Source organism: Eriocheir sinensis, chromosome 61, assembly GCF_024679095.1.
Source record: "Eriocheir sinensis breed Jianghai 21 chromosome 61, ASM2467909v1, whole genome shotgun sequence".
In the NCBI taxonomy this organism is placed as follows: Eukaryota; Metazoa; Arthropoda; class Malacostraca; order Decapoda; family Varunidae; genus Eriocheir; species Eriocheir sinensis.
The window spans coordinates 3,587,067-3,614,940 of record NC_066569.1 but is presented as its reverse complement, the minus strand read 5'-3'; the positions used below and the strand labels follow the sequence as shown (position 1 = coordinate 3,614,940).

Genomic DNA, 27,874 nt, shown 5'->3' with positions numbered 1-27,874 from the left:
ACTTCCACACTTCACACCATGCACTTAGTTACTTAACAGCGCACACTTGTACACTTAGGTCAGTTTAAATCCCGCGGCCTCGATGACGTCACGCATAAACAAGGAGAGCAAGGCGGCGGCGCGGTAATGGCGGCGGCGCCCTCCTGCACCTCACTTACCCACGCCTCCTACACGCCCTCGGACACCCAGCGCCTCGGGGGACCACCGCGCCGAGGACTCTAGGACCCCTGAAGGACCCGGCACCGAAGGACTCCCCTGCAGACCCGTGACAGGCGGATGAGGAGGGAATGTTTAGGTCTGGGTCGGCCATGAGCAGCTCCAGACGCCCCTACACGCCCTCACTTTTTTTAGTTTCTGCCCCCGGGGAGACGCGCCCCGAGGGAGGATCCGCCCCAGGGAGGGAGAATATACCCCAGGGAAGGAGTGGCCGCCATGGTGAGTACGTGGGAGCTGTGGAAGAGGTGTCAAAATGGATAAATATGAACTGTTTGGTTTATACGTGGCAAGGTGAGCTTCATGTCTGTATTGCTGTTTGTCTGTTTGTCTGTGTGGTATGCTGACCGTGCTGACCCCCTAAGGCTTGTCTGTGGCTGTGGAGTGCTGTGGGGAGGGAGATATTAATGGTTGGGTGTGAGGGAGAGGTCTATTACGTCTCAAAGTGCTGATGTGACGGAGTTGCGCACGGAGGCCACGCGTAGCTATATTGTGCGTGTCCTTAACTCTATCTTACCCTTGATAATACTAACACATTATTTTTGGTGGTTGTGCATACAGGTGCTGGCAAATTGTCAAGCTTCAAACATAGGCCTATGCATTTATCATTTTTAGTGCTCATGTGACGGAGTTGAGCACCGAGGCTATGCACTGCTATGTCGTGTGTGCCCTTAACTCTGTCTTACCCTTGATAGTATGAACACATTATTTTTGGTGGTTGTGTGTACAGGCACTGGCAAATTGTCAAGCTTCAAACATAGGCCTATGCATTTATCATTTTTAGTGCTCGTGTGACGGAGTTAAGCACCGAGGCTATGCGCTGCTATATCGTGTGTGCCCTTAACTCTGTCTTACCCTTGATAATACTAACACATTATTTTTGGTGGTTGTGCATACAGACGCTAGCAAATTGTCGTGCTCCAAACATAGGCCTATGCATTTATCATTTTTAGTGCTCATGTGACGGAGTTGAGCACTGAGGCTACGTGCTGCTGTGTCATGTGTGCCCTTAACTTTATCTTACCCTTGATAGTATTAACACATTATTTTTGGTGGTTGTGCATACAGGCGCTGGCAAATTGTTGTGCTCCAAACATAGGCCTATGCATTTATCATTTTTAGTACTCACGTGGCGGAGTTGAGCACCGAGGCTATGAGCTTCTATATCGTGTGTGCCCTTAACTTTATCTTACCCTTAATATTACTAACACATTATTTGAGGGGTTTGTGTAGATCGGAGGTCACTGCATGCACCTTTGTTTATCAGTATTAACCCGGTAGCAGTGACGGGCCAAATTTGTGGCTTTAACGTGTAGCAGCGACAGGCCAAATTAGTGCCATGATATAAACCCCCCAAAATAGATGATACATAATCTGATCACAAATGCTTTGATATCTATATATTATGAAATGGTTTGTGTGAGGGGTGATTTTTTTCTCATTTTTCTCGCTTGCCATTAAGAAACATGATCCCTGCTGCTACCGAGTTAAGGATATGAGAAATAAAGTAGAAGATACATGATAAATTACAGACATACACCCAAAGTTGCAATATAAGAATATAAGTACATAAGAACGTAAGATTAGGTTAGGTGAGGTAAGGTTAACCCGTCCACTGCGATTGGCACGGATTTTTCCTTCACTGGTAGCCTGGTAACATACACTCCCAGGTCTTTCTCTGCCTCTGTGGTGGATAGTGGAGTGTTTCTCATGTGGTATTGATGTGCTGGATATCCCCTCCCAAGGTGCAGGACTTGACATTTTTCTTCATTGAATTGTAGCAGCCACTTTTTGTTCCATTCCTGTAGCTTGGTGATGTCTTCTGGTAGGAAATCCGCAGTCAAGGGGTTAAGAAGCTGATATAGGGAACATGTCTGAAGGAAAAAAGAAGTATAGTTTCCCATATAGAAGTGTGGATGAGTGGAATGGTCTATAGGAGACTGTGGAGGCAGGGAGTGTGCATCAATTGAGGGAGAGCTTGGACATTATAGGCAAGGAGACAGGACTATCCCATCTTAGCTCAGGCCCTGTAAACCACAAATAGATACACACAGGGAGATGCTTGAGAGACATAAAGAAATATAGCTTCCCACACAGAAATATAGAGGTTTGGAACAGACTAAGTGAGGATTTAGTATCAGCGAGGAGTGTGCAAAGCTTTAAGGAAAAGTTGGATTAATGTAGATACGGAGACGGGACCACACGAGCGTAAAGCCCAGGCCCTGTTAAACCACAACTAGGTAAATACACACTCATACATGCACACACTAACCACTCCCACTCATCCCCCCTTCAGATGGATGACATGTTTCTGGAGGGCAAGATGGAGGTGGGGGAGGAGGTGCGGCGGCAGTGCCATGACCCTATGCTGGCCCCCACGCCGGTGCTGCTGGCTCGACGCGAGGTTCCGGCGCGCCACCCCCGGGCCACCACCACGCAGCTGCACCACATCAGCGAGGAGATGCTGGTTTACCGCAAGCACAACCTCCTCTCCTGCCAACTGCCCGGCTCACCCAAGTCCACTTTCCTTATGGTGTTCAGCCCCGATGGGTGAGTGGGGTGGCAAGGTTTTATTTCTTTATTTTATTTACAGGAATGGAGATGGTATGGGCACCTTGAAATGATATAAAAAAAACATGCATAAAAAAAGACATGGGAAAAGAAGTACAGTAAAAAAACGCAAGTGAATTATAAGAAATCATGGAAATTCTGATAAAAAAACAACAATGCTTGGTGATGTCTTCTTGTAGGAAATCCGCAGTCAAGGGGTCAATCAACTTGTCTTGTTCTCTCTGCAGGTCAAAGGTCGCCTCCACCCATGGCGACCACAACATCTACGTCAGCGAGGTCAACACAGGTCAGTGCATCTGTACGCTGGAGGGACACCCGCGAACCCCATGGTGCGTGGCCTTCCACCCCGCCTCCAATGAGATAGTGGCCTCAGGCTGCCTCGGCGGGGAGGTGCGCGTGTGGGACCTCAAGGTGGGTAGGGGGTGTTGGGTGTAATACAGGAGTTTGTTTTGCATATGTTTATTTTCATTTATTATTTATTATTTTTTGTTTTATTTTTTGTTTTTATACCTTTTTTATTTCATGTTTTCATTTTTTGCATATGTTTATTTTTATTTATTATTCCTCATATTTTGTTTTATTTTGTTTTTATACCTTTTTTTATTTCATGTTTTCATTTGTTTTTATTTAACATACCTTACTATTTTTTCCATTCTTTGTTACACCTTATTTTTCAGCAGCTGGTATCTTTAAATGTAGCTTTGTATAACTTTTCATAACAGTGTGTCTTTAAATAACTTTCTTTTCCTTCCTTACATTGCTTATTTTTACCAGTTTCCATTTTTGATACAAACAAAACTTAACCTAACCTAACCTCATCTAGCATTGCCTATCCTAACCCTACCATACCTATATATAACTTTTCTTAACAGTGTATCTTTAAATAACTTACTTTTCCTTCCTTACCTTGCTTATTTTTACCAGTTTCCATTTTTAATACCAACAAAACCTAACCTAACCTAACCTCACCTCACCTTGTCTAGCCTAAATCATCTATCTTTTCATTCAACCTTATGTGTTATGTGTAAAGCCCTAACCTAACCTAACCTCACCTCGTCTGTCCTAACCTTACCATACCTATATATAACCCAAATAAGACAACATCACTATCATCTATCTTATCTTTTCATTCAACCTTATATATAACCTGAATAAGACAACATCACTATCATCTATCTTATCTTTTCATTCAACCTTATGTGTTATGTGTAAAGCAACCTAACCTCACCTCGTCTCTAGCTAACTCACCATACCCATATAATATAATGAATAAGACAACATCAAACCTTATGTGTTATGTGTAAAGCCAACTAACCTAACTAACCTCACCTTTGTCTAGCTATAACCTTCACCATACTATATATAAACCCAAATAAGACAACAATATCACTTTCAGTTTTTTTATGGTTTGTTTATGGTGTTGGTGGTGGTGTGTGGTGAGTTGGTGGGTTGAGTGAGGTGAGGTCTTTAAACAACTTTCTTTTCCTTCCCTACATTGCTTTTTTTTACCAGTTTCTATTTTTAATACAAACAAAACTTAACCTAACCTAACCTCATCTAGCATTGCCTATCCTAACGCTACCATACTTATATAACTTTTAACTTTTCTAACTGAATAAGACATCATCCATCATCTCATTCTTCTTCTCTTCATATGGCGTTGTGTGGTTTAACGATGATGATGGTTGTTGTTCAATAATGTGTGGTGGTGATGATGGTGGTGAGTGTGGTGTATCTTTAAATAACTTCTTTTTCCCTACTTTGCTTATTTTTACCAGTTTCCATTTTTCATACCAACAACACCTAACCTAACCTAACCTTACCTCGTCTAGCATTGCCTAGCCTAACCTTACCATACCTATATATAACCTGAATAAGACATCATCACCATCATCATCTTTATCTTCTCATATGACGTTATGTGTAGTTAAGCGACGATGATGGTTGTTGTGGTTGTCAATGTGGAGCTGAGTGTGTTGATGGTGTGAACAACACCTAACCTAACCTCACCTCTACTATGCCTAACCTTACCATACCTATATATAACCTGAATAAGACATCATCATCATCTTTATCTTCTCATATGACGTTATGTGTAGTTAAGCGACGATGATGGTTGTTGTGGTTGTCATTGTGGTGTGTTTAATAGAGTGGTGGTGTGGTCTTTAAATAACTTCTTTTTCCCTACTTTGCTTATTTTTTCCAGTTTCCATTTTTCATACCAACAACACCTAACCTAACCTAACCTTACCTCGTCTAGCATTGCCTAGCCTAACCTTACCATACCTATATGTGACCCGAATAAGACATCATCATCACCATCATCTTCCCCTTCTGTCTCTCCGGCATATGACCACAGATGTTGCGCCGACTAAATGAAACTTTCCAGCTTTCGTCACCATCATCTTTATTTTCTCATTCGACGTTATGTGTAGTTAAGCGACGATGATGGTTGTGGTGGTTGTCAATGTGGTGCGTATAGTAGAGTGGTGGTAACGGTGGTATGGTTGCAGGGCGGCAGTGAGGTGTGGACGACAGAGAAGAGCACGGTGATTGCCTCCCTCGCCTTCCACCCCACGGACAAGGTGCTGGTCATCGCCACCTACAATGAGATATACTTCTGGGATTGGTTTCAGCCGCAGCCCTTCACCAAGATATGCACAGCTGATGAGAAGGAGAAAGTCAGGTGTGTGTGGGAGACCTATGTGCATGTGTGTGTGTGTGTGTGTGTGTGTGTGTTAAGTGATGATTGCAATGTGTGATATGTACCGGTATGAGTTTTTATTTATTTTAATTTTTTTTTACGGCAAAGGAGACAGCTCAAGGGCAACAAAAATAGAGTAAAAAAAAAAAAAAACGCTTCTCACTGCTCCCATGAATAGTGGCCAAAAGAGAGATCAATTTCGGGTGGAGAGGAGTCTTGATGTGTGTGTGTGTGTGTGTGTGTGTGTGTGTGTGTGTGTGTAAATCGTAAATGGTAAACTCCCATCTACCACATTACATTTCAACCCCCCCCCCCCCCTCCTCCCCCCATCTTCCAGGTACGTCAAATTCGACCCGCTCGGCCACAAGCTCATCACGGGGATCGCCAACATGCCCCACGAGAGGCCCGGGTCGCCCTCCACCCACCACATGCCCTCGCGCTCGGAGCTGGTGGAGCGCGAGCAGCGATACAACCAGCTCTCCAGCCAGTACCTCAGCCTCGTCTCACACCTGGAGGCCCTAACGAGCTCATCCGCCGCCGCTGCTGCTGCGTCCGGCGGCTCCTCGTCTGCCGCCACCACCGCCGCGACGTCATCCACAAGCACCACGTCAGCTTCCCGCACGGTGACTATATTTATTTATTTATTTTTTTTTTATTTTTTTTTTTTGTTTAGGGTAATTAATGTGTGATTTTGTAAGAGAGAGAGAGAGAGAGATAAAGTAGAAGACAGTCAGCACAGGAAGAGTAAACAAGGTAAATAGATAGATGAATACATATATACATACACACATACATACATACATACATACATACATACATACATACATACATACATAGAGAGAGTGAGAAACAGTGAGCGAGAGAGAGAGAGCCATTATCACTCAAGCATACCCAAATACATTATCGGCCAAAAAACATCTTAAAATACAATCATCCTCATCCCCCTTATCCATAAAAACAAAAAAAGGAATAACACTGAAACACACACACAAAAAATAATTATCCAACTCTCGGTCTCCTCCTCTCAACAGATCGACCGAGGCACAGACCCCATAGAACTCGGTGGCAGTGCGGCGCGGCAGATGACCGAGGAACGCAGAGGTACCGGCGGAGGAGGCAGCGGCAGTGTTGGCAGCGGCGGGAACGGTGGCGGCAGCAGCAGTCAGGGGCCGCAGGTGATGTGGATGTTATTTTATTCATTTTATTTATTTATTTTTTACGTTCTGGCCTATAGTTTTTTTATTTATTTATTTATTTTTTTTATTTTTTTATTTTTTTTAGGGGCCTGTCATATCATCATTTTTTTTTATCTTGATTTTTGCTGTTTGTTTGTCTGTGTCTGTTTGTTGTTCTATATCTCTCTTTGTCTGTCTTTATTCATCTGTTTGTCTGTTTATATTCTTTAATTTCTACTTTAGTTATCCATCTATCCAACTGTCTATACATCCGTCCATCTGTCTGTCTGTCTGTTCCATTCGTTATCTCTTTCCTATTGGTCAGCATCTCATTAGTGTGCTATTTATTTTCTACATTATCCTAAAAAAAAAAAAAAAAAATTCGCCTGCACTGCGTGTTGCCAGATTCTACATATCCAACTGTCTATATGTCTCTGTCTGTCTGTTCTTCTATATCTCTTTCTTTGTCTGTCTTTATCCATCCATTGTTGTCTAACAATCTTGTCTCATTTCATCATTAAAAAGAAAAAAACATCTTTTTCAGAGTCTCTTCATTCTATATCTTTCTCATCCATTCTATATTTCCTTCTTTGTCTGTCTTTATCCATCTGTCTGTCTGTATCCTTTTATCCATACTTTATTAATCTCTATATCCATCTGTCTATATGTCTGTCTCTACCACCAGCAGCAGCTTAACCTAACCACCCCTTACCTCCCCTACAGGACTCCACCAGCACAAGCGACCCACCCAGACCATCCTCAGCCTTATGGGGCGGGGGCGGCCTCGGGGGGGACACGGACGGTGGCGGAGCAGGGGCGGGGGAGGGCGAGGAGCGGGTGGAGGAGTCATCCAGCTTGGGGGCGGCTCGTTCGCTGCGCCAGATGGTGAGTGACGACAGCGCCTCCTCCTCAAGCCTAGACTCGTCCTCCTCAGCGACCTCTGGGGCTAGCCGAGCCTCGGAACGCAACACCCGACTCTCGCTCCTGTGGACGTCTCGGCTCCATCGTCTGGGGCAAGATTCCGACGGGGTGGCGACCGATGCGACTCCTAACCCATGGGAGCCCCGACCTGACCCCGCCGCCCCGCCCCCAGGCCCCCAGGGTGATGACGAACGTGGGGGTAATGAAGAGGAGGCTAGTACTGGGGTGTCAACGTCCACCCCGTCGCCGCTATCCGGGGCACGGGGCGAACGGTCAAGCCTCCATTGGGGTTACTATTTCAATCTATCCGACCGCCCCGGGATTCACGGCAGGCGACCAGGGCGGGTCAACCGGGGCAGAGAGAGAGCAGGGCCGCCGGAAGATGCCCCGAGTCAGGCGAACGGGGCGGGGCCGGGGGTGGAGTCCAGGGATGCTGTTGGCGATCCGAGTGATGTGACACAGCCCCCTCTGCCCCCCGGTCCTCCTCCTCTTCCACCTCTTCCACCTCTCCCTCCAGCCCCTCCACTGTCCCCTGTACCTCTTCTCCCCTCGCCTCCACTTCCTCCTCTCCCGCCTCTTCCGCCCTATGATCCACCGCTGCCCCCTCCCGCTCTGCCTTCTGATCCACCCACCGATCCACCATTCTCGAGACTTTCCACCCATGCCGAGCTGCCCGATCTCTATCCTACGCTGCCGCCGTCACCGCTCAACTCCCTAGCGGATCTCTCGGCTGCTCCACATCCACATCCACCGTCGGAACGCGCACGCTCTCTCGCACGGCTCCTCTCTCTCCCCCCGCCCTCCACCCTTCTTCCACGTTCCTCCACCCCATCCTCTGTCCCTCTCTCCTCGCTCCGTAATCCCTCCCGGTCCGATGCCCCCTCCTCTTCCTCCTCCTCCTCCACCTCCTCCTCCACCAATCCACTCTCCTCCGACCGGTTCCGCTCTTCCATGGCGCGGCTGCTCTCCCGCCATCCCTGTAATTACTTCTCCAGGTCCTCCACCTCGCACTCCGCCTCCACCCCCTGCTACTCCATCCGAAATCCATCTCATCCGCTCTTCAACACATCCCTTGACACCATTTCGGATGACGCCTCGGGATCCAGGGCGTCGTCATCGTCGGGGCTGCTGGGGGCGATCCGCGGGGCCGACCTTCCCCCGGGGCCGTCTGCCAGGTCACGCTCAGCCCTGGACTCACAGATTGGGGTCCGGCTCCTCAGCAGACACATCGTTAATATAGAACAGATATGCATGTGAGTATCAGCCATTTCCTTATTATTTTCTTTTTTTATTTGTTCATTGTTTTTTATTTTTTCGGCATCGTAATTATCAATGTAAGACAGATATGCACTTTTGTCTTTTATAGGAGCACACACACACACACACACACACACACACATAACACCGTCACTCGTCCATACACACACACACACACACACACACACGCACACACACACTCACTCACACCCCATTCCATCACCCATATCCTCACCCGCTCCCTCCCACACACACACACACACACACACACACACACATTACTATCACCCATACATACTCACCCATTCTGCCCACACCCCACACACACTCTCCCCTTCCCCCTCTCTCTCCCCCCTCCTCCCCCCCACCTGCCTACTCATGCTCCCGCTCTCTCCCCCCCCTCCCTCAGTGCCCTGCTGGAGATCAACAACCACACCAGGGAGGAACAGATGCTTCAGCAGATCTGCCTCATGCTCAACGATATCCAGGAACAGATCCACTCTCTGCGGCTGCCCGAGGACTCCCAGGTGGTGGAGGACCTCGCCGGGGCCTTCTCCGAGACCCTGCCCACCCCGCCCCGGTTCAGGTGGGTTGGGGGCGGCCTAAGGTGGGGTCCGCGTTGTAGTTTTTTTTTTATTAATTTTTTTTTTCCCATCTGAGCGCCCAAGTTGATTCAGGTGGGTGGAGGGTGGCTTAGGGTCGGTGATAAGGCCAGTAAAAGGTCATTACTAGTGTGGAAACTAAATTATATTCTCTTTATTTATTTATTTATTTATTATTTTTTTAATTTTTTTATGTGAGTGCCCAAGTTGATTCAGGTGGGTGGAGGGTGGCATAGGGTCGGTGATAAGGCCAGTAAAAGGTCATTACTTGTGTGGAAACTAAATTATATTCTCTTTATTTATTTATTTATTTATTTATTTATTTATTTTTTTCTTTATGTGAGTGCCCAAGTTGATTCAGGTGGGTGGAGGGTGGCATAGGGTTGGTGATAAGGCCAGTAAAAGGTCATTACTAGTGTGGAAACTAAATTATATTCTCTTTATTTATTTATTTATTTTTATTTTTTTATTTTTTATTTTTATGTGAGTGCCCAAGTTGATTCAGGTGGGTGGAGGGTGGCTTAGGGTCGGTGATCAGGCCAGTAGAGGGTCATTGCTAACGCGGAAACTAAATTACATTCTCTTAACCCGTCCACTGCGATACGAAAGCCAAGTCCATGACAGTCGCAGCGGACGGGTTGAATGGTAACATCGCGAATGACATTACTAGTGCTGAATCTTAAATTACATTCTCTCAACCTGTCCGCTGTGATACCAAAGCCAAATCCGTGCCAGTCGCAGCGAACGGGTTAAACGGTAACATATCACGAATGACATTGCTAGTGCTGAAACTTAAATTACATTCTCTTATCCCGTCCGCTACGATACCAAAGCCAAATCCGTGGCAGTCGCAGCGGACGGGTTAATTAAACAGTAACGTATCGTGAGTGACGGAGGAAAGAGAAGGAGATAACACGCCACAATCTATCTATCCATTATCTATTCTCTATTCTCATTCTCGGCGACAGGAGGAGGAGGGAGGAGAGGCGCCCATCCCCCTTCCCGACCTACCTCCTCGGCAACAGTGAATCTAGCGGCGGAGGTGGTGGTAGCAGTGGTGGTGGTGGTGGTGGTGCGGGGGCGGCGACGGCAGCGGCGGCGAGCTCCCCCTTCCTGCCTAGGGTACACCAGCGCACCTCCTCGGGCTACCTGTGTCCCCGGCCTACCCCGAGTTCAAGGTGGGTGTTATTCTAGTGGTTTTTCTTTTCTTTTCGTTTTATCTTTTTTTCTTCTTTTCTTTATTTTTTTTCCTCTTCCTACTATTTTCCCTTCCTTCTAATTCTCTTCTTCTCTCTCTTTCCATGTTTTGTTTTACTTCTTTTAATTTATTTTCTCATTTTCTTTCATTATCTCACTATTCTCCTTTCTCCCATTTTTTTCTTTTCCTATTCATTCCTCTCCATTCCTTTCTCCTCCTCCCCTTCCCTTCCTCATTCCTCTTCTCCCCTCCCTCCCCCCTCTTCACCCCTTCTCCCCTTCCCCTCTTCATTCCTCTTCTCCTCCCCTTCCCCACTTGATTCCTCTTCTCCCCTCCCTCTGCACCTGCCCCCTCTTCACCCCTTCTCCCCTTCCCCTCTTCATTCCTCTTCTCCTCCCCTTCCCCTCTTCATTCCTCTTTTCCCCTCCCTCTGCACCTGCCCCCTCTTCACCCCTTCTCCTCCCCTTCCCCTCCTCATTCCTCTTCTCCCCTCACTCCACACCTCCCCCTCTTCACCCCTTCTCCCCTTCCTCAGGTTACTCCGCACCTACCGAGGGATGTACAGCCGGGGATGTGAGGCGCGGCTACGCTCCTCCAGCTGCACATGCTTCCAGAGGGGCGGCCAGGGGTGTCGACCAGGTGCTCACTGCCCCTCGCGCAGGTCCGACGGGGAGCAGCGTGGGGTGGTGGGCGGCACTGGGGGGGCAGTCATCGGGCCCCTGCCGACGCCGCCCCCAGACCAGGGTACGGACGAGGAGCAGCCGAGGCATATCGTTCGTATCGTCACTGGGAGCCACTACAGACAGGCCGCCTCGGATCTCCAGGTTAGTGTGTGTGTGTGTGTGTGTTTGTGTGAGAGAGAGAGAGAATCCGCTGCGTGAATCAAGCGTAATTGTTAGTGTTGGTGTGTTGTGGTGACAAGTTAGTGTGTATTTGTTTTCTGAATGAGTCTGTTGTACTGCAGTCTAAAATGATCTGTTGGGGGAGGCTGTTCCAGTGGTGTATGGTGTGTGGAAAGTATGAGTGCTTGTGTGCGTCAGTGTGCGTGTGATATGTTTGGTGTGTTTGGTTGTGTGTGTTATGAGTACGCTGGCTGTTTGTGTTGTGTAAGTATGTGTATCAGTGTCAATATGAGTGTGATCTTGTACATAAGTGTAAGTCTGTGTGCTTGTCTGCGTATGTGAAGAGGTTCCATGTTTATCTGGTGTTTATTTGCGTTGTGATACTAGGCATTCAAGTGTAGCGCTTTGTAATGAACCTACCCACCTTGGTGTTGATTTCCTCTAACCTATCAATGTATCTGTGTGTGTGTGTGACTAATCTAAGGGCACTCACTAGCTTAAAACAAAGGGCAAAGGTAGTACCAGGCGTTCAAGTGTAGATTGCGGGCATTTTTTATTTTTTATTTATTTATTTATTTATTTTTTTTTTTTTTTCAGCGGGCTTTTTCTTTCACATTTGTTACCTTTTTTTATGCCCTTGAACTGACTCCTTTGCTATAAAAAAAAAAAAAGTTGTTTGTAATGAACCTTCCCACCTTGGTGTTGATTTGCTCTAACCTATCAGTGTATCCGTGTGTGCGTGACTAATCTAAGAGTTACTAGTTTAAGACAAAGGGCTAAGGGCCGTATTTTAAGACGCCATTGCTTCTCACATCAACTATTTCTAAAGGTCAAAGAGGGGATCAAACTGTTTTTCATGAGTGTTTTTTAAGGTTCATGGCACAGAAGGAGGGTCACACTACCACCAGGGTCATAAAACTACCCCTGGAAAGGCCTACAGCTCCTACGAAAGCCATGTCAAATATGTGAACTTGGGCGAGGAAATGTTTTAAAATACGACCCTAAGATTCGAGGAAATGTTTTAAAATATGACCCTAAGATTCGAGGAAATGTTTTAAAATACGACCCTAAGATTCGAGGAAATGTTTTAAAATATGACCCTAAGATTCGAGGAAATGTTTTAAAATACGACCCTAAGATTCGACGAAATGTTTTAAAATATGACCCTAAGATTCGAGGAAATGTTTTAAAATATGACCCTAAGATTCGAGGAAATGTTTTAAAATATGACCCTAAGATTCGAGGAAATGTTTTAAAATATGACCCTAAGATTCGAGGAAATGTTTTAAAATATGACCCTAAGATTCGAGGAAATGTTTTAAAATATGACCCTAAGATTCGAGGAAATGTTTTAAAATATGACCCTAAGATTCGAGGAAATGTTTTAAAATATGACCCTAAGATTCGAGGAAATGTTTTAAAATATGACCCTAAGATTCGAGGAAATGTTTTAAAATATGACCCTAAGATTCGAGGAAATGTTTTAAAATATGACCCTAAGATTCGAGGAAATGTTTTAAAATACGACCCTAAGATTCGAGGAAATGTTTTAAAATACGACCCTAAGATTCGACAAAATGTTTTAAAATACGATCCTAAGATTCGAGGAAATGTTTTAAAATACGACCCTAAGATTCGACAAAATGTTTTAAAATATGACCCTAAGATTCAAGGAAATGTTTTAAAATACGATCCTAAGATTCGAGGAAATGTTTTAAAATACGACCCTAAGATTCGACAAAATGTTTTAAAATACGATCCTAAGATTCGAGGAAATGTTTTAAAATACGACCCTAAGATTCGACAAAATGTTTTAAAATACGATCCTAAGATTCGAGGAAATGTTTTAAAATACGACCCTAAGATTCGACAAAATGTTTTAAAATACGATCCTAAGATTCGAGGAAATGTTTTAAAATACGACCCTAAGATTCGACAAAATGTTTTAAAATACGATCCTAAGATTCGAGGAAATGTTTTAAAATACGACCCTAAGATTCGAGGAAATGTTTTAAAATACGACCCTAAGATTCGAGGAAATGTTTTAAAATACGACCCTAAGATTCGAGGAAATGTTTTAAAATATGACCCTAAGATTCGAGGAAATGTTTTAAAATACGATCCTAAGATTCGAGGAAATGTTTTAAAATACGACCCTAAGATTCGAGGAAATGTTTTAAAATACGACCCTAAGATTCGAGGAAATGTTTTAAAATATGACCCTAAGATTCGAGGAAATGTTTTAAAATATGACCCTAAGATTCGAGGAAATGTTTTAAAATATGACCCTAAGATTCGAGGAAATGTTTTAAAATATGACCCTAAGATTCGAGGAAATGTTTTAAAATATGACCCTAAGATTCGAGGAAATGTTTTAAAATATGACCCTAAGATTCAACGAAATGTTTTAAAATACGACCCTAAGATTCGAGGAAATGTTTTAAAATATGACCCTAAGATTCGAGAAATGTTTTAAATACGACCCTAAGATTCGAGGAAATGTTTTAAAATATGACCCTAAGATTCGAGGAAATGTTTTAAAATATGACCCTAAGATTCAACGAAATGTTTTAAAATACGACCCTAAGATTCGAGGAAATGTTTTAAAATACGACCCTAAGATTCGAGGAAATGTTTTAAAATACGACCCTAAGATTCGAGGAAATGTTTTAAAATACGACCCTAAGATTCGAGGAAATGTTTTAAAATATGACCCTAAGATTCGAGGAAATGTTTTAAAATATGACCCTAAGATTCGAGGAAATGTTTTAAAATACGACCCTAAGATTCGAGGAAATGTTTTAAAATATGACCCTAAGATTCGACGAAATGTTTTAAAATATGACCCTAAGATTCGAGGAAATGTTTTAAAGTATGACCCTAAGATTCGAGGAAATGTTTTAAAATATGACCCTAAGATTCGAGGAAATGTTTTAAAATATGACCCTAAGATTCGAGGAAATGTTTTAAAATACGACCCTAAGATTCGACGAAATGTTTTAAAATATGACCCTAAGATTCGACGAAATGTTTTAAAATATGACCCTTAGATTAACATGATCCATTTCTCATCTCACAATTCTTTACACAAACCACCTATAGGAGGATCAAGGAGCCAACCAGGAGGACGGATCACCAACTCCATCTCCTCCACCTCTACCTCCACCTCCGCCTCCGCCTCCACCACCACCACCAGCAGAACCACCCAGTCAGTCACCTCCACTCAGTACAGCCACCACCACAGCCTCCACTTCTACAGCGAGCACCACCTCCTCTTCCTCTTCCTCCTCCTCCTCCTCCTCTTCCGCCAGTAACAAGGACTTGAGGAACAGTACGAGTAAGTTTTTGTTTGTTTGTTTGTTTGTTTTTTGTGTGTTTGTGTTGAATATTTTGAAATTTATTTATATTTGTTTTTGGTGTTTTTTTTACAACATTTTTTCCTCTTCTGTTCTTCCTCTCCTCCTCTTTCTTTCTCTTCTTCTTCCTCCTGCTCCCACTCCTCTTTCTTCTCCACCTCCTCCTCCCTCTCTTTCTCTTCCCCTCTCCTTCTTTTCCTCCACCTTCTCGTCCTCCACCTCCTCTTCCTCACCCTCCTTTTTCCTCTTCCTCCCACAGGGCAGAGATCGCCACCCTCACAGTCACCCTCCGAGACACAGCCGCCCCCCAAGACCAAGGTGCGGGTGGTGGTGGACACGGAGGGCCGACGCAAGATCCAGCGCACCATACACACCTCGGGTTAGTAGTGATGGGGACAGTATTGCAGCAAAGACCTTATTGTACTGAGATTCGTTTTCGCTGATGCTTTTGACTCCCCACAATTTCCCAAGGCAGCATATATATATACACAAGGAAGAAGGAAGAACATATGAACCAGTACTGTTGCAAGTCAGGCACCAGTAAAGCATTGCCATCTCTTACAAGAAAAATATTCAAACGCATAAAAAAATTAAAGTATTAGTCCTAATTAGATTCTTGGGTAATGTATATTAAACTATGGTTACATTTAACATTGGCCAAGTTTAATACAAGAAAATGGCCTCATAAGACTGAAACAAATAATCAATGGAAAACAACAGGGGTTAATACAAAAAAAATCATTTATTTATTTATTTATTTATTTTTTTTTTTTTTATCATGATTTTTTCAAACCCTGCCAAGGCCACAAGGGAGATTAACTTGGTCCTAATGAGTATTTTTTCACATAGCTCAAAAGCCTTGTCAAACTATCACCAGGCTCATAAAACTACCCATGGCAATACTAACACAACAACATCTACCAGAGCCTTGTCAAGCTATCCCTAGGCCTATAACACTACCCATGGCAATACTAACACAACAACCTCTACCAAAGCCTTGTCAAGCTATCCCTAGGCCTATAACACTACCCATGGCAATACTAACACAACAACCTCTACCAAAGCCTTGTCAAGCTATCCCTAGGCTTATAACACTACCCATGGCAATACTAACACAACAACCTCTACCAAAGCCTTGTCAAGCTATCCCTAGGCCTATAACACTACCCATGGCAATACTAACACAACAACCTCTACCAAAGCCTTGTCAAGCTATCCCTAGGCCTATAACACTACCCATGGCAATACTAACACAACAACCTCTACCAAAGCCTTGTCAAGCTATCCCTAGGCCTATAACACAACCCATGGCAATACTGATACAACAACTTCTACCAGAGCCTTGTCAAGCTATCCCTAGGCCTATAACACTACCCATGGCAATACTAACACAACAACCTGTACCAGAGCCTTGTCGAACTATCCCTAGGCCTATAACACTACCCATGGCAATACTAACACAACAACCTGTACCAGAGCCTTGTTGAACTATCCCTAGACTCGGACCAAGAACAGAGAGAGAGAGAGAGAGAGAGAGAGATAGAAGGATGTAGGATATATTGATGCATTCTTGAGTGTTGTGAGGCTTGTTTCTGATCCCCTGATGTGTGTGTGGCAGGGCTGAGTCAGGAAGGCGCCAGTGCTGAGGCAGGGAGCAGCAGCAGCAGTAGCACCAGCACCAGCACCAGCACCAGCACCAGCAGCACCATCACCCCTAGCAACACTGGTGACAACAACAACAACAGTGGCAGTGGTGCGGTTGGCGGCGGCAGCGGCGGTGAGGTGAACAGCGGAGCACCGGGAGGAGCGGGAGCAGCCACCGCCACAGCAAACCGGTCCGCCCAGCAGCCGTTTATGCACTTCCTGTACGACCAGATACACAAACGTAGCCTCCACCGCCTCTCCAGCCGCCGAGCCGAGCGACCGTACATGCGGGCAACCGGGCGGCGTGTGTGGCCCTGCGGCAGCTCACGGTACTCACACCTCCACGGCGGCCCAGAGGCGAGGGTGCAGGCTATCCGGCGGCTCCTGGAACGCTACCAGATCAGGGCGGATACCTACAGCCCCTCCAGCCCTGCGCCGCGCCCCCCCGGCCCCCCGCCCTCAGCCCCCCCAGGCCTGGACGCCATGGAGGAGGATGCTGGTAAGTTGTAACGCGCGCACACACACACACACACACACACACACACACACACACACCATGACTAATTAGAGAGATATACAGAGGTTTAACAGACTGACAGAGGTAGATAGACAGAGAGAGACATAGATAAACAGACAGACAGATAGATAGATAGATAGATAGGCAGAGAGATATATGGCCAGACAAAAGTAAATAGACCTTTTTCGTGTGAGCACCAATTGGAAAACGTTATACAAAATACTGATTAACCCCTTCAATACAAGCAGACAAAACATAACCTCCATGCCATATCCTGGTTTTACAGACTACGTAGAATAGTCCAATGACCATGACGCACATACAGCGTCTCTAGGATATGGTTCGAGAGATGAAATGACTCATATACTGCGTCATGGTACTGAAGAGGTTAAAATAACTCTCTCAAATCCCTTCATTTCCCTCCTCCACCATTTTATTTTATTTTTTTATTTTTTTTCCATCCCCCAAAATCCCTTCTTTCCTCCCCCATTTTATTCATTTATTTATATTTATTTATGTGTTTATTTTTCCCATCCTCCCCAAATCCCTTCTTTCCTCCCCCATTTTATTCATTTATTTATATTTATTTATGTGTTTATTTTTCCCATCCTCCCCAAATCCCTTCCTTCCCCCATTTTTCATTCATTTATTTATTTATCTATTTATTTATTTTCTCCCATCCCCCACAATCCCTTCCTTCCTCCCACACCCTTTTATTTATTTAATTTCCCCCCATCCCCCAGCTGTCCCCCGGCCCCCCAGACCCCCATGGCGGTCCTCCGAGGGGCGTGCGGCCAGATTCAGCAGCTTCTGGCATGAGGACCTCCTGTGTAACGGCCCTCAGCCTCGGGGCGGCGCAGGAAGGAACAGCGCAGGGAACGGCAGTGGCAGCAGCAGCAGCAGTAGCAGTAGCAGTAGCAGCAGCAGTGGCAGCAGCAGCAGTAGTGGAAGCAGCAGGCCACTCAGGGCAGCCATGCAGTCTGGGAGTCGCCGGAGATACAGGTGAGAGAGAGGGGGAGGGAGGGGTTGAGAGGAGAGGAGAGGGAGGGAGATGAAGGGAAAGAAGGTGATGGAGAGAGGGGGATGGAGGGAAAGAGGGAGATGGAGGGAGGAGGAGGGTCGGAGGGAAAGGGAGATTGAGAGAGGGAGGAATGAAGGGAAAGAGGGAGATGGAGGGAGGGAGATGGAAGGAGGAAGAGGGTCGGAGGGAAAGAGGGAGGTGGAAAGAGAGGGAGGGATGGAGGGAAAGAGAGAGATGGAGAGAGGGAGATGAAGGGTGGGAGGATTTGAAGGGAAAGAGGGAGATGGAGGGATGAATTGAAAGAGGGAGATGGAGGGAGAAAGAGGGAGATGGAGAGAGGGAGGAAGAGGGTCGGAGGGAAAGGGAGAGGGAGGGAGGAAGAGAGGAGAGAAAACAGTAAAGAAAATGAGAAGAAGGTTAAAGAAAAGGGAAGAAGGTAAGAAAAGAAGAAAAAGAAAGAAAAGGAGAAAAAGAAAGAAAAGGAGAAAAAATAAGAGAGGAAAGAAAAGAAGGGAAAAGTGGAGAGAGAGAGAGAGAGAGAGAGAGAGAGAGAGAGAGAGAGAGAGAGAGAGAGAGAGAGAGAGAGAGAGAGAGAGAGAGAGAACGGAGAAAAGAAGAGAAGAGAGAGGAGAGATAAAAGAGAAGGGAAGAAATAAAAAGAGATAGTATTTTTTTTTTAATATTAAAGGGAGAAGGAGGGAGGAAGAGAGAGGAAAAGAGGAGAGAAGAAAGTAAAGAAAATGAGGAAAATAGGTAGAAAATTATTATTATTATTATTATTATTATTATTATTATTATTATTATTATTATTATTATTATTATTATTATTATTATTATTATTATTATTATTATTATTATTATTATTATTATTATTATTACTACTATTATTATTATTATTGTTATTATTATTACTATTATTTATTTTTTGATAGTCTCTTTAGGTGATGTTATGTATTATTTCATCCTTATTATAATGTTAAGGTTTAGGAAAGGAGAGGAAAGTAAAAAAAATAAAAAAAATAAGAGAACCTAAAATTAATCGCGTTATGGACAAGATCTTATGACAACACCCTAACCTCACCCTCCTACCCCCCCCCAACCCCCATTCCCCCACTACAGGGAGATCCTCGAGGACGTGGTTGACCGCTTGCACCACTTGGAGAGGCAGGAGCGGGCGGTGGCAGCGGCAGCGGCGGTCGGGGCAAACAACAACAACAACAGTACTAGCAACAGCGATGAACCAAGGAGCAGCAGGACGACGCAACACCAGCGGCTGAGTGAGTGTTGCGCAGAGGTGGCAAGTTTGGCGAGCGTGAAATACAGGGACGCAACACAAAAAATATATTAAGGTCTTTCCGAAATTAGTTACATGAGCGTGAAATACAAGAATGCAACACAAACAACATATTAAAGTCTTTTTGAAATTAGTTTGGTGAGCGTGAAATACAGGGACGCAACACAAAAAAATATATTAACCCGGTAGCAGCGACGGGCCAAATTTGTGGCTTCACCGTGTAGCAGCAACGGGCCAAATTTGTGGCTTCACCGTGTAGCAGCAACGGGCCAAATTTGTGGCTTCACCGTGTAGCAGCAACGGGCCAAATTTCAAATTTGTGGCTTCACCGTAGCAGCAACGGCCAAATTTGTGGCTTCACCGGTTAGCAACGGGCCAAATTTGTGGCTTCACCGTGTAGCAGCAACGGGCCAAATTTGTGGCTTCACCGTGTAGCAGCGACGGGCCAAATTTGTGGCTTCACCGTGTAGCAGCAACGGGCCAAATTTGTGGCTTCACCGTGTAGCAGCAACGGGCCAAATTTGTGGCTTCACCGTGTAGCAGCAACGGGCCAAATTTGTGGCTTCACCGTGTAGCAGCAACGGGCCAAATTTGTGGCTTCACCGTGTAGCAGCAACGGGCCAAATTTGTGGCTTCTCCGTGCAGCAGCAACGGGCCAAATTTGTGGCTTCACCGTGTAGCAGCAACGGGCAAGATTTGTGGCTTCACCGTAGCAGCGACGGGCCAAATTTGTGGCTTCACCGTGTAGCAGCAACGGGCCAAATTTGTGGCTTCACCGTGTAGCAGCAACGGGCCAAATTTGTGGCTTCACCGTGTAGCAGCAACGGGCCAAATTTGTGCCATGATATAAAGCCCCAAAATAGATGATACATAATCTGATCACAAATGCTTTGATATATATTATGAAATGGTTTGTGTGGGGGGTGATTTTTTTTAAGAAACATGATCCCCGCTGCTGCCGGGTTAAAGTCTTTCCGAAGTTAGTTTACTGGCCACGGAATACAAGAATGCAACACAAAAAAGTTATTAAAGTCATTCTGAAAAGAGTTTGCTGACCAACATTACACAAAAATCAATCCGTCAATCAGTTTTCACAAGGGTTGCATACTTAATATTTCAGCATAAGTCCAGACCTGACCTAACCTAACCTAATATATCACTGAACTTCCAGACATCTTTTCCATGCATACCAATCTCACCTGTTTGTCCCTCATCAATCAATTTTCACAAGGGTTGCATTCTTAATATTTCAGCATAAGTCCAGACCTAGCCTAACCTAACCTAATATATCACTGAACTTCCAGACATCTTTTCCATGCATACCAATCTCACCTTTGTCCCTCATCAATCAGTTTTCACAAGGGTTGCATTCTTAATATTTTAGCGTAAGTCCAGACCTAACCTAACCTGACCTAACCTAATATATCAGTGAAAGTTCCAGACGTCTTTTCCATGCATACCAATCTCACCTGTTTGTCCCTCATCAATCAATTTTCACAAGGGTTGCATACTAATATTTCAGTATAAGTCCAGACCTAACCTAACCTAACCTAGCCTAATATATCATCAAATTTCCAGACCTCTTTTCACACATACCAATTTCATCTTTGTCCCTCATCAATCAATTTTCACAAGGGTTGTATTCTTAACATTTCAGCATCAGTCCAGACCTGACCTAACCTAACCTAACCTAATATATCACTGAACTTCCAGACATCTTTTCACACATACCAATCTCATCTTTGTCCCTCATCAATCAATTTTCACAAGGGTTGCATTCTTAATATTTCAGCGTAAGTCCAGACCTGACCTAACCTAACCTAACCTAATATATCACTAAACTTCCAGACGTCTTTCCACACATACCAATCTCACCTTTGTCCCTCTTCAATCAATTTTCACAAGGGTTGCATTCTTAATATTTCAGCGTAGGTCCAGACCTAGCCTAACCTCTATGCTAACCTAACCTAACCTCTATGTTAACCTAACCTATCCTAACCTAACCTAACCTAACCTATCCTAACCTCTATGCTAACCTAACCTAACCTCTATGTTAACCTAACCTCTATGCTAACCTAACCTAACCTCTGTGTTAACCTAACCTAACCTAACCTAACTTATCCTAACCTGTATGCTAACCTAACCTAACCTCTATGCTAACCTAACCTAACCTATCCTAACCTCTATGCTAACCTAACCTAACCTCTATGTTAACCTAACCTCTATGCTAACCTAACCTAACCTCTGTGTTAACCTAACCTAACCTAACTTATCCTAACCTGTATGCTAACCTAACCTAACCTAACCTAACCTAACCTCTATGCTAACCTAACCTAACCTAACCTAATATATCACCAAACTTCCAGACCTCTTTCCACACATACCAATCTCACCTTTGTCCCTCTTCCCTCCCTCAGCAGACCTCCGCCTCCTGGTACAGCTGACCCTCAAGCTGCTCTACATCCTGCTCAGCTTCCTCTACAACCCCCGGAGGTAAGGACGCACGCCTTGCCTCACATGATGACCTCTTAGCAGGGAAGGGGAAGGCAGGGGAGGGCCAAGAAGAAGGAGGGGAAGTTTTGTAACTTGAATAAGCTTAAGTTAGGCCAGCATGCTTCCCCCCCCCGCCCATAAAATGCTAACACACGACAGGAGGGTATGCTTTGTGTGTGTGTCACCGTCAGTGGTGTGTTTCAGGCTGTATGAGGAGCGGCCCATCTCGCGGCTCCCCAACCCCTTCCGCGAGGACGAGGCGGCAGGTCTAGGGAGTGGGGGTGTGGGCGAGGGGGGGCCGGGGCTAGACCTGCCTCCCCCGGCGGGTGACCACGAGCCCCGTGTGCCGGGGCTGACCACCTCGCTGGAGACGGTGCGGCGGGCCATCGAGGCGCTGCGCCATGACGTGGTGGGCGGCACCGGCCCCACCCCAGACCCCCCTGCATCCTCTGGCTCTGGCACTGCCTCCACCACCACCCCAGAGCCCCGCAGCTCGGCCACCAACCTGCCCCGGCGCCTCAACGACTTCCTGAGGAACCTGGCGGCGCGGCAGCACCAGCAGCAGGAGCGTGGGGCAGGGGAGGGCGGGGCACGGGGTGGGGGCCTGCTGCCCCGCAGTGGCTCCCCATGGCCCCAGCTGGTCATCCCGCGCATCACCCTCAGCGACCCCAGTGGCAGCGAGAGCCAGGTGGAGGAGGAGCAGGGCTCAGCACCCCCCGGCCCCGGCTCAGGCCCCACCTCACGCTCTGGCCCCAGCCTGGCGCGCCGGGACCAGGGGGAGTTCAGCACCCGCTCGGTGTCTGGGGTGCCCCTCAGGCTGCTGGGGCGGCAATACGCCGTGGACCGCCGCAGCCCCGACTCAGAGGACTCATCCGGCCCGCTGGACGGGGCGGGTGACGGCCCCGGCCAGCCCCCGGAGCCCTTCTTCCCCTGGCGGGAGCACCTGGCGCCTTTTGACATGGGGCTGTCCCAGGGCCCCGAGTCGGCTATGTTGTTCCGCAACAACCTGCCCCGCGCCCCGCCCGACCGGGGGGCCGAGCGGGAGGCCGACAGTATCTTCAGCCGCCCCTACTTCACCCCACACCTCAGCTCCTGTCGGGGCATGTCCAGTAAGTGGCTGGGGCGGGGTTTTGGTGTAGAGACAGATGACAGACATATGCATAGAACACTTGCATGCCCAAACACACACACACACACACCTGCCTGACTCACTGATCCGCCTCTCTCCTGCAGCGCTGGGCATCACGCAGCGCATCCAGGCTTGGGACTTCACCCGCTGCCGCATCCCAGACATCTCGGACGGTAAGTGGGGCTGTGAACACCTTCCACGCGCACACCCGTCACTGATACACACACACACACACACACACAGGTTAATTTCACTACCTTACATCTCACCTCTCATGATCCTCACTAACATAAACTCTCACTTGCTCTCCCCCCACCCACACCCACACCCACCCACACCCATATTGACCTCTCGTCCTTTTTTCTTTCATTTGGAGCCCTTTTTTTTCTGCCTCCTTGTAAAAAAAGAAAAATGTCCCACACCTTCACTACACCCTCACACCACACCTGCCTCACCCACACCCGCGCCTCTCATCCGCTCGCAGGTGTGGCCAACGTGGTGGTGCGGAAGTGCAAGATCCACAACGACGCAAGTGTGGACATATCCTCCGACGGCACCATGCTGGCGGCCCTCATCCCCGAGAGCCAGGCGATGACCATGGTTGGTGAGTATCGGGGCAGGGTCGGTACTCTGGAGGGGCTTGGCGAGGGGCTGGAGGGACCTTTCATTAGTTAGTAGTTGTGAATGTGTTTGATAAGACATGTTTTAGCTGTTTATCTTATGTCCTTTTATGTGTGTGTGTGTGTGTGTGTGTGTGTGTGTGTGTGTGTGTGTGTGAGTGAGAGAGAGAGAGAGAGAGAGAGAGAGAGAGAGAGAGAGAGAGAGAGAGAGGGGGGGTTTGTGTATTTTATTTTTTTATTTTTTCATTTTATTTCCCTTCCCTCACACCTACCCTTCATCCTCCTTCCCCCTCACCCCTCACCATTTCTCCTATCACTCTCCACCCTTCCTCTGTTCCCTCCCTCTTCTCTCTATCCCCTTGTATCTTTCCCCTCTACACCCTTTCCCTTCCCTCCACTCCTCACCCCTCATCATTTCCCCCATCACTCTCTACCCTGCCTCTGTTCCCTCCCTCTCCTCTCTTCACCCCCTATCTCATCCCTCTCCCTCTAACTCTACACCCTTCCCCTTCTCCTCCACTCCTCACCACCCTCTACCCCTCCTCCATCATGTTCTTAGTGGTTTTATATTAAGTTTTCTACAGATTAACACCCACTTCCGTTCCTCCCCACCCCCATAGGAGTGTACAGCCTTGAGGACCGGTCGTTGGGGCAGCTCCTGTACAGCTTCATCTTCGCCCCCAACACCATCTGTGTCAGCCTATCCCCCATGGGCCGTCATCTGGTGGTGGGTTTTGCCTCGCACGTACCCCACCTCGTCACGCAGAACACCAAGCAGGTACGGTTATGGGGGTGAGGGGTGTGGGGTTTATTCCGGGAGGTGGAGGGGTGGGGGGGTTGGGGGTTTTCGAGGTTTTTTTCTGCATCCGTTTTCTCTTCGTTTTCCGTCGATTTTCTTTCAACTTCTCCTCCTTTTCTGACTTTCCTCCACTTTCTTCCTCCTCCACCCTTTACCTTCCTTCCTCTCCTAACACCTCCTCCACGTCACACTCCACCTTCTCCTCCTCCTCCACTTACCTTCCTCCTTATCACCTCAACTTTCATCCATTTTCCTCCTCCACCCAATACTCTCCTTCCTCTCTTGTCACCTCCTCCACATCCCACTCCACCTCTCACCTCCTCCTCCACTCACCTTCCTTCTTATCACCTCAACTTTCGTCCATTTCCTCCTCCACCCAATACTTTCCTTCCTCTCCTGTCACCTCCTCCACTTCCTCCACTCACCCCTCCTCTTCCTCCCGTCCCAGGTGGTTGCTCAGGTGTATAAACTCCGCGAGAACTCCCTCTTCCAAGCCCGGGGTCAAACTGGGTACCTGCAGCTGCTGAGGGACATTGAGGTCAGCAACGACAACCGACAGATCTCCCTCAACTGCATACGATGGCTGCCACACCCCGGACAGGGCCTCATCTACGGCACCAACCGGGGCCAGCTCAACATCCTGCACTGAGCCTGGGGCGGGGCGGGGCGGTGGGGCGGAGCTATTCGGGGTTGAGGGTGTCTTGTGGGGCAGAGTGTGTGCGAAAATTTGGCTATGCTGTAAGTTTGTAAGGTGTCCTGTGTGTGTGTATGTATGTGTGTGTTTGTGTGTGTGTGTGTGTGACTGATAAAGGGGCTGAGAATGGAACTAGTGTCTGTATGGGGCTGTGTGAGGGCTGTTTGGGGGGCTAGAAATGCCTGGTTAACTCCTATATGTGAATGGGAAAGAATGAGAGAAGGGCTGATAGAGGGCTGAGATGCTTGTGTGAGGGCTGTTTCGAGGGTCTAAAAATGCCTGCTTAACTCCTATATGTGTAAGGCAGAGAACGAAAGGGCTGATATGGGACTGGGTAGAGAGAAAGGGGCTAAAAGGGATTAGGAAAGGGCTACTGTCTTATTAGCAAGAGGGCTGAGAAATGGTCTAGTGTAGGTTTGGTTAGGTGAATGGGGCTGGGGTGGGACAAAAGAGAAGGGCTGGTAGGGGGCTGAGAGAAGGGGGTCTGGGGGCTGGATAGGGGTGATAGCCTGGACTTGAAGGGGGCTGGATAGGCTATGAAAGAGTTAAGAAGAAAATAAGTGAAAGAAGGGAGAGAGAGAGGGAGTGAAAGAAGGAAGAAAAGGAAAGAAGAAAAATTACCAACAGCGAGAGAAGAAAATTGCATGAAGAAAATATTTGAAAGAAGGGAGAGAGAGGGAGCGAGTGAGTGAAGGAAGGAAGAAAAGGGAAGAAGAAAAAGAGGAAAGAAAAAATATTACCAACAGCAAATGAAGAAAATCACATGAAGAAAATATTTGAAAGAAGGGAGGAGTGAAGGAAGGAAGAAAAGGAATGCTAAGAAATGACAAAAAGAAGAAAAGATCAAAAGAAGAAAATTGACCAACGGCAAAAGAAGAAAATCGCATGAAGAAAATATTTGAAAGAAGGGGGAGAGAGAGAGTGAGAGAGAGAAGGAAGAAAAGGGATGCTAAGAAATAAGAAAACGGAGGAAGAAAAAGATAAAAAGAAGAAAAATGACCAACAGCAAAAGAAGAAAAATGCGTAGGAAAATTAATAACAAAGGACAGAGAGAGAGAGAGAGAGAGAGAGAGAGAGAGAGAGAGAGAGAGAAGTGAAGGAAGGAAGAAAAGGAATACCAAGAAATGAGAAAAAGAAGAAAGAGAAAGGGAAAAAAAGTGATGATTTGTAGTAGAAAGAAAACAAAGAATGAGTTAAGAGTGACCAAGAGAGAGAGAGAGAGAGAGAGTAAAGGAAGGAAAATTAGAAATACCAAGAAATGAGAAAAAAAGAACAAAGAGAGAAAGACAGAGAAAGGAGGGGAAAAAAGTGACTACCAAGAACTGACTCATTGCATAAAACAGGAAAAGATGAACCAGTTAAGATTAAGACAGACAAAGAGAGAGAGAGAGAGAGAGAGAGAGAGAGAGAGAGAGAGAGAGAGAGAGAGAGAGAGAGAGAGAGAGAGAGAAACGGAAGGAAAATTAGAAATACCAAGAAATGAGAAAAAAAAGAACAAAGAGAAAGACAGAGAAAGGAGGGGAAAAAAGTGACCACCAAGAACTGACTCATTGCAAAAAACAGGAAATTATGAACCAGTTAAGATTAAGACAGACAAAGAGAGAGAGAGAGTAACGGAAGGAAAATTAGAAATACCAAGAAATGAGAAAAAAAAGAACAAAGAGAAAGACAGAGAAAGGAGGGGAAAAAAGTGACCACCAAGAACTGACTCATTGCAAAAAACAGGAAATTATGAACCAGTTAAGATTAAGACAGACAAAGAGAGAGAGAGAGAGTAACGGAAGGAAAATTAGAAATACCAAGAAATGAGAAAAAAAAGAACAAAGAGAAAGACAGAGAAAGGAGGGGAAAAAAGTGACCACCAAGAACTGACTCATTGCAAAAAACAGGAAATTATGAACCAGTTAAGATTAAGACAGACAAAGAGAGAGAGAGAGAGAACGAAGGAAAATTAGAAATACCAAGAAATGAGAAAAAAAAGAACAAAGAGAAAGACAGAGAAAGGAGGGGAAAAAAGTGACCACCAAGAACTGACTCATTGCAAAAAACAGGAAATTATGAACCAGTTAAGATTAAGACAGACAAAGAGAGAGAGAGAGAGTAAAGGAAGGAAAATTAGAAATACCAAGAAATGAGAAAGAAAGAACAAAGAGAAAAAGGAAATGACAGTTAAGATTAAGACAAAGAGAGAGAGAGGGAGGGAGGGAGGTCAGGGCATTCTTTATCAAACCATAACATAGAAAAAAGACAAAAAAAAAAGATTGACCTAAAAGAGAGACTTGAGGGCATTAAAACACAACTTGCGCTAAACAAAAAAATATATAATTGACGACAAAGTTCTATACAGTTTCAAGGGGTAACGATTCTACTTAAAGCAATTCCTCGGGCCTGTCCATATTAAAAAAAAAAAGATTGACCTAAAGAGAAAGACTTGAGGGCATTAAAACACAACTTGCGCTTAACAAAAAAATATATAATTGACAAAGTCCTATACAGTTTCAGGGTGACAACGATTCTACTTAAAGCAATTCCTCGGGCCTGTCCATATTAAAAAAAGAAGATTGACCTAAAGAGAAAGACTTGAGGGCATTAACACAACACAACTTATGCTAAACAAAAAAAATATGTAATTGACAAAGTTCGATACAGTTTCAAGGGGTAAAGATTCTACTTAAAGCAATTCCTCGGGCCTGTCCATATAAAAAAAAAAACGATTGACCTAAAGAGAAAGACTCTAGGGCATTAACACAACACAACTTATGCTAAACAAAAAAATATAATTGACAAAGTCCTATACAGTTTCAGGGTGGTAACGATTCTACTC

At 45.8% G+C, this 27,874-nt stretch overlaps 1 protein-coding gene across 1 annotated transcript; it reads left to right on the top strand.

Annotated features, from left to right (window-relative positions):
* Positions 1-89: 89 nt before the first annotated feature.
* Positions 90-27,609, top strand: LOC126986162 (serine/arginine repetitive matrix protein 2-like). The gene is made up of 21 exons (XM_050842069.1): positions 90-435; positions 2,510-2,763; positions 3,012-3,195; positions 5,298-5,470; positions 5,826-6,111; positions 6,520-6,663; positions 7,387-8,837; positions 9,251-9,427; positions 10,412-10,621; positions 11,177-11,465; positions 14,586-14,820; positions 15,099-15,218; positions 16,458-16,982; positions 17,744-18,002; positions 19,141-19,298; positions 21,733-21,808; positions 22,013-22,917; positions 23,042-23,110; positions 23,422-23,541; positions 24,178-24,335; positions 24,805-27,609. Exons 1-21 carry the CDS (start codon positions 433-435, stop codon positions 25,003-25,005), a joined length of 5,997 nt encoding a protein of 1,998 aa, XP_050698026.1. The 5' UTR covers positions 90-432; the 3' UTR covers positions 25,006-27,609.
* The last annotated feature ends 265 nt before the right edge of the window (positions 27,610-27,874 follow it).

Excerpts from the sequence above, each read along its gene's own strand:
- LOC126986162 (XM_050842069.1), top strand. Across the intron at positions 19,299-21,732 it reads GACGCAACACCAGCGGCTGA|CAGACCTCCGCCTCCTGGTA; the intron begins GTGAGTGTTGCG and ends TCCCTCCCTCAG. Across the intron at positions 24,336-24,804 it reads TCACGCAGAACACCAAGCAG|GTGGTTGCTCAGGTGTATAA; the intron begins GTACGGTTATGG and ends CTCCCGTCCCAG.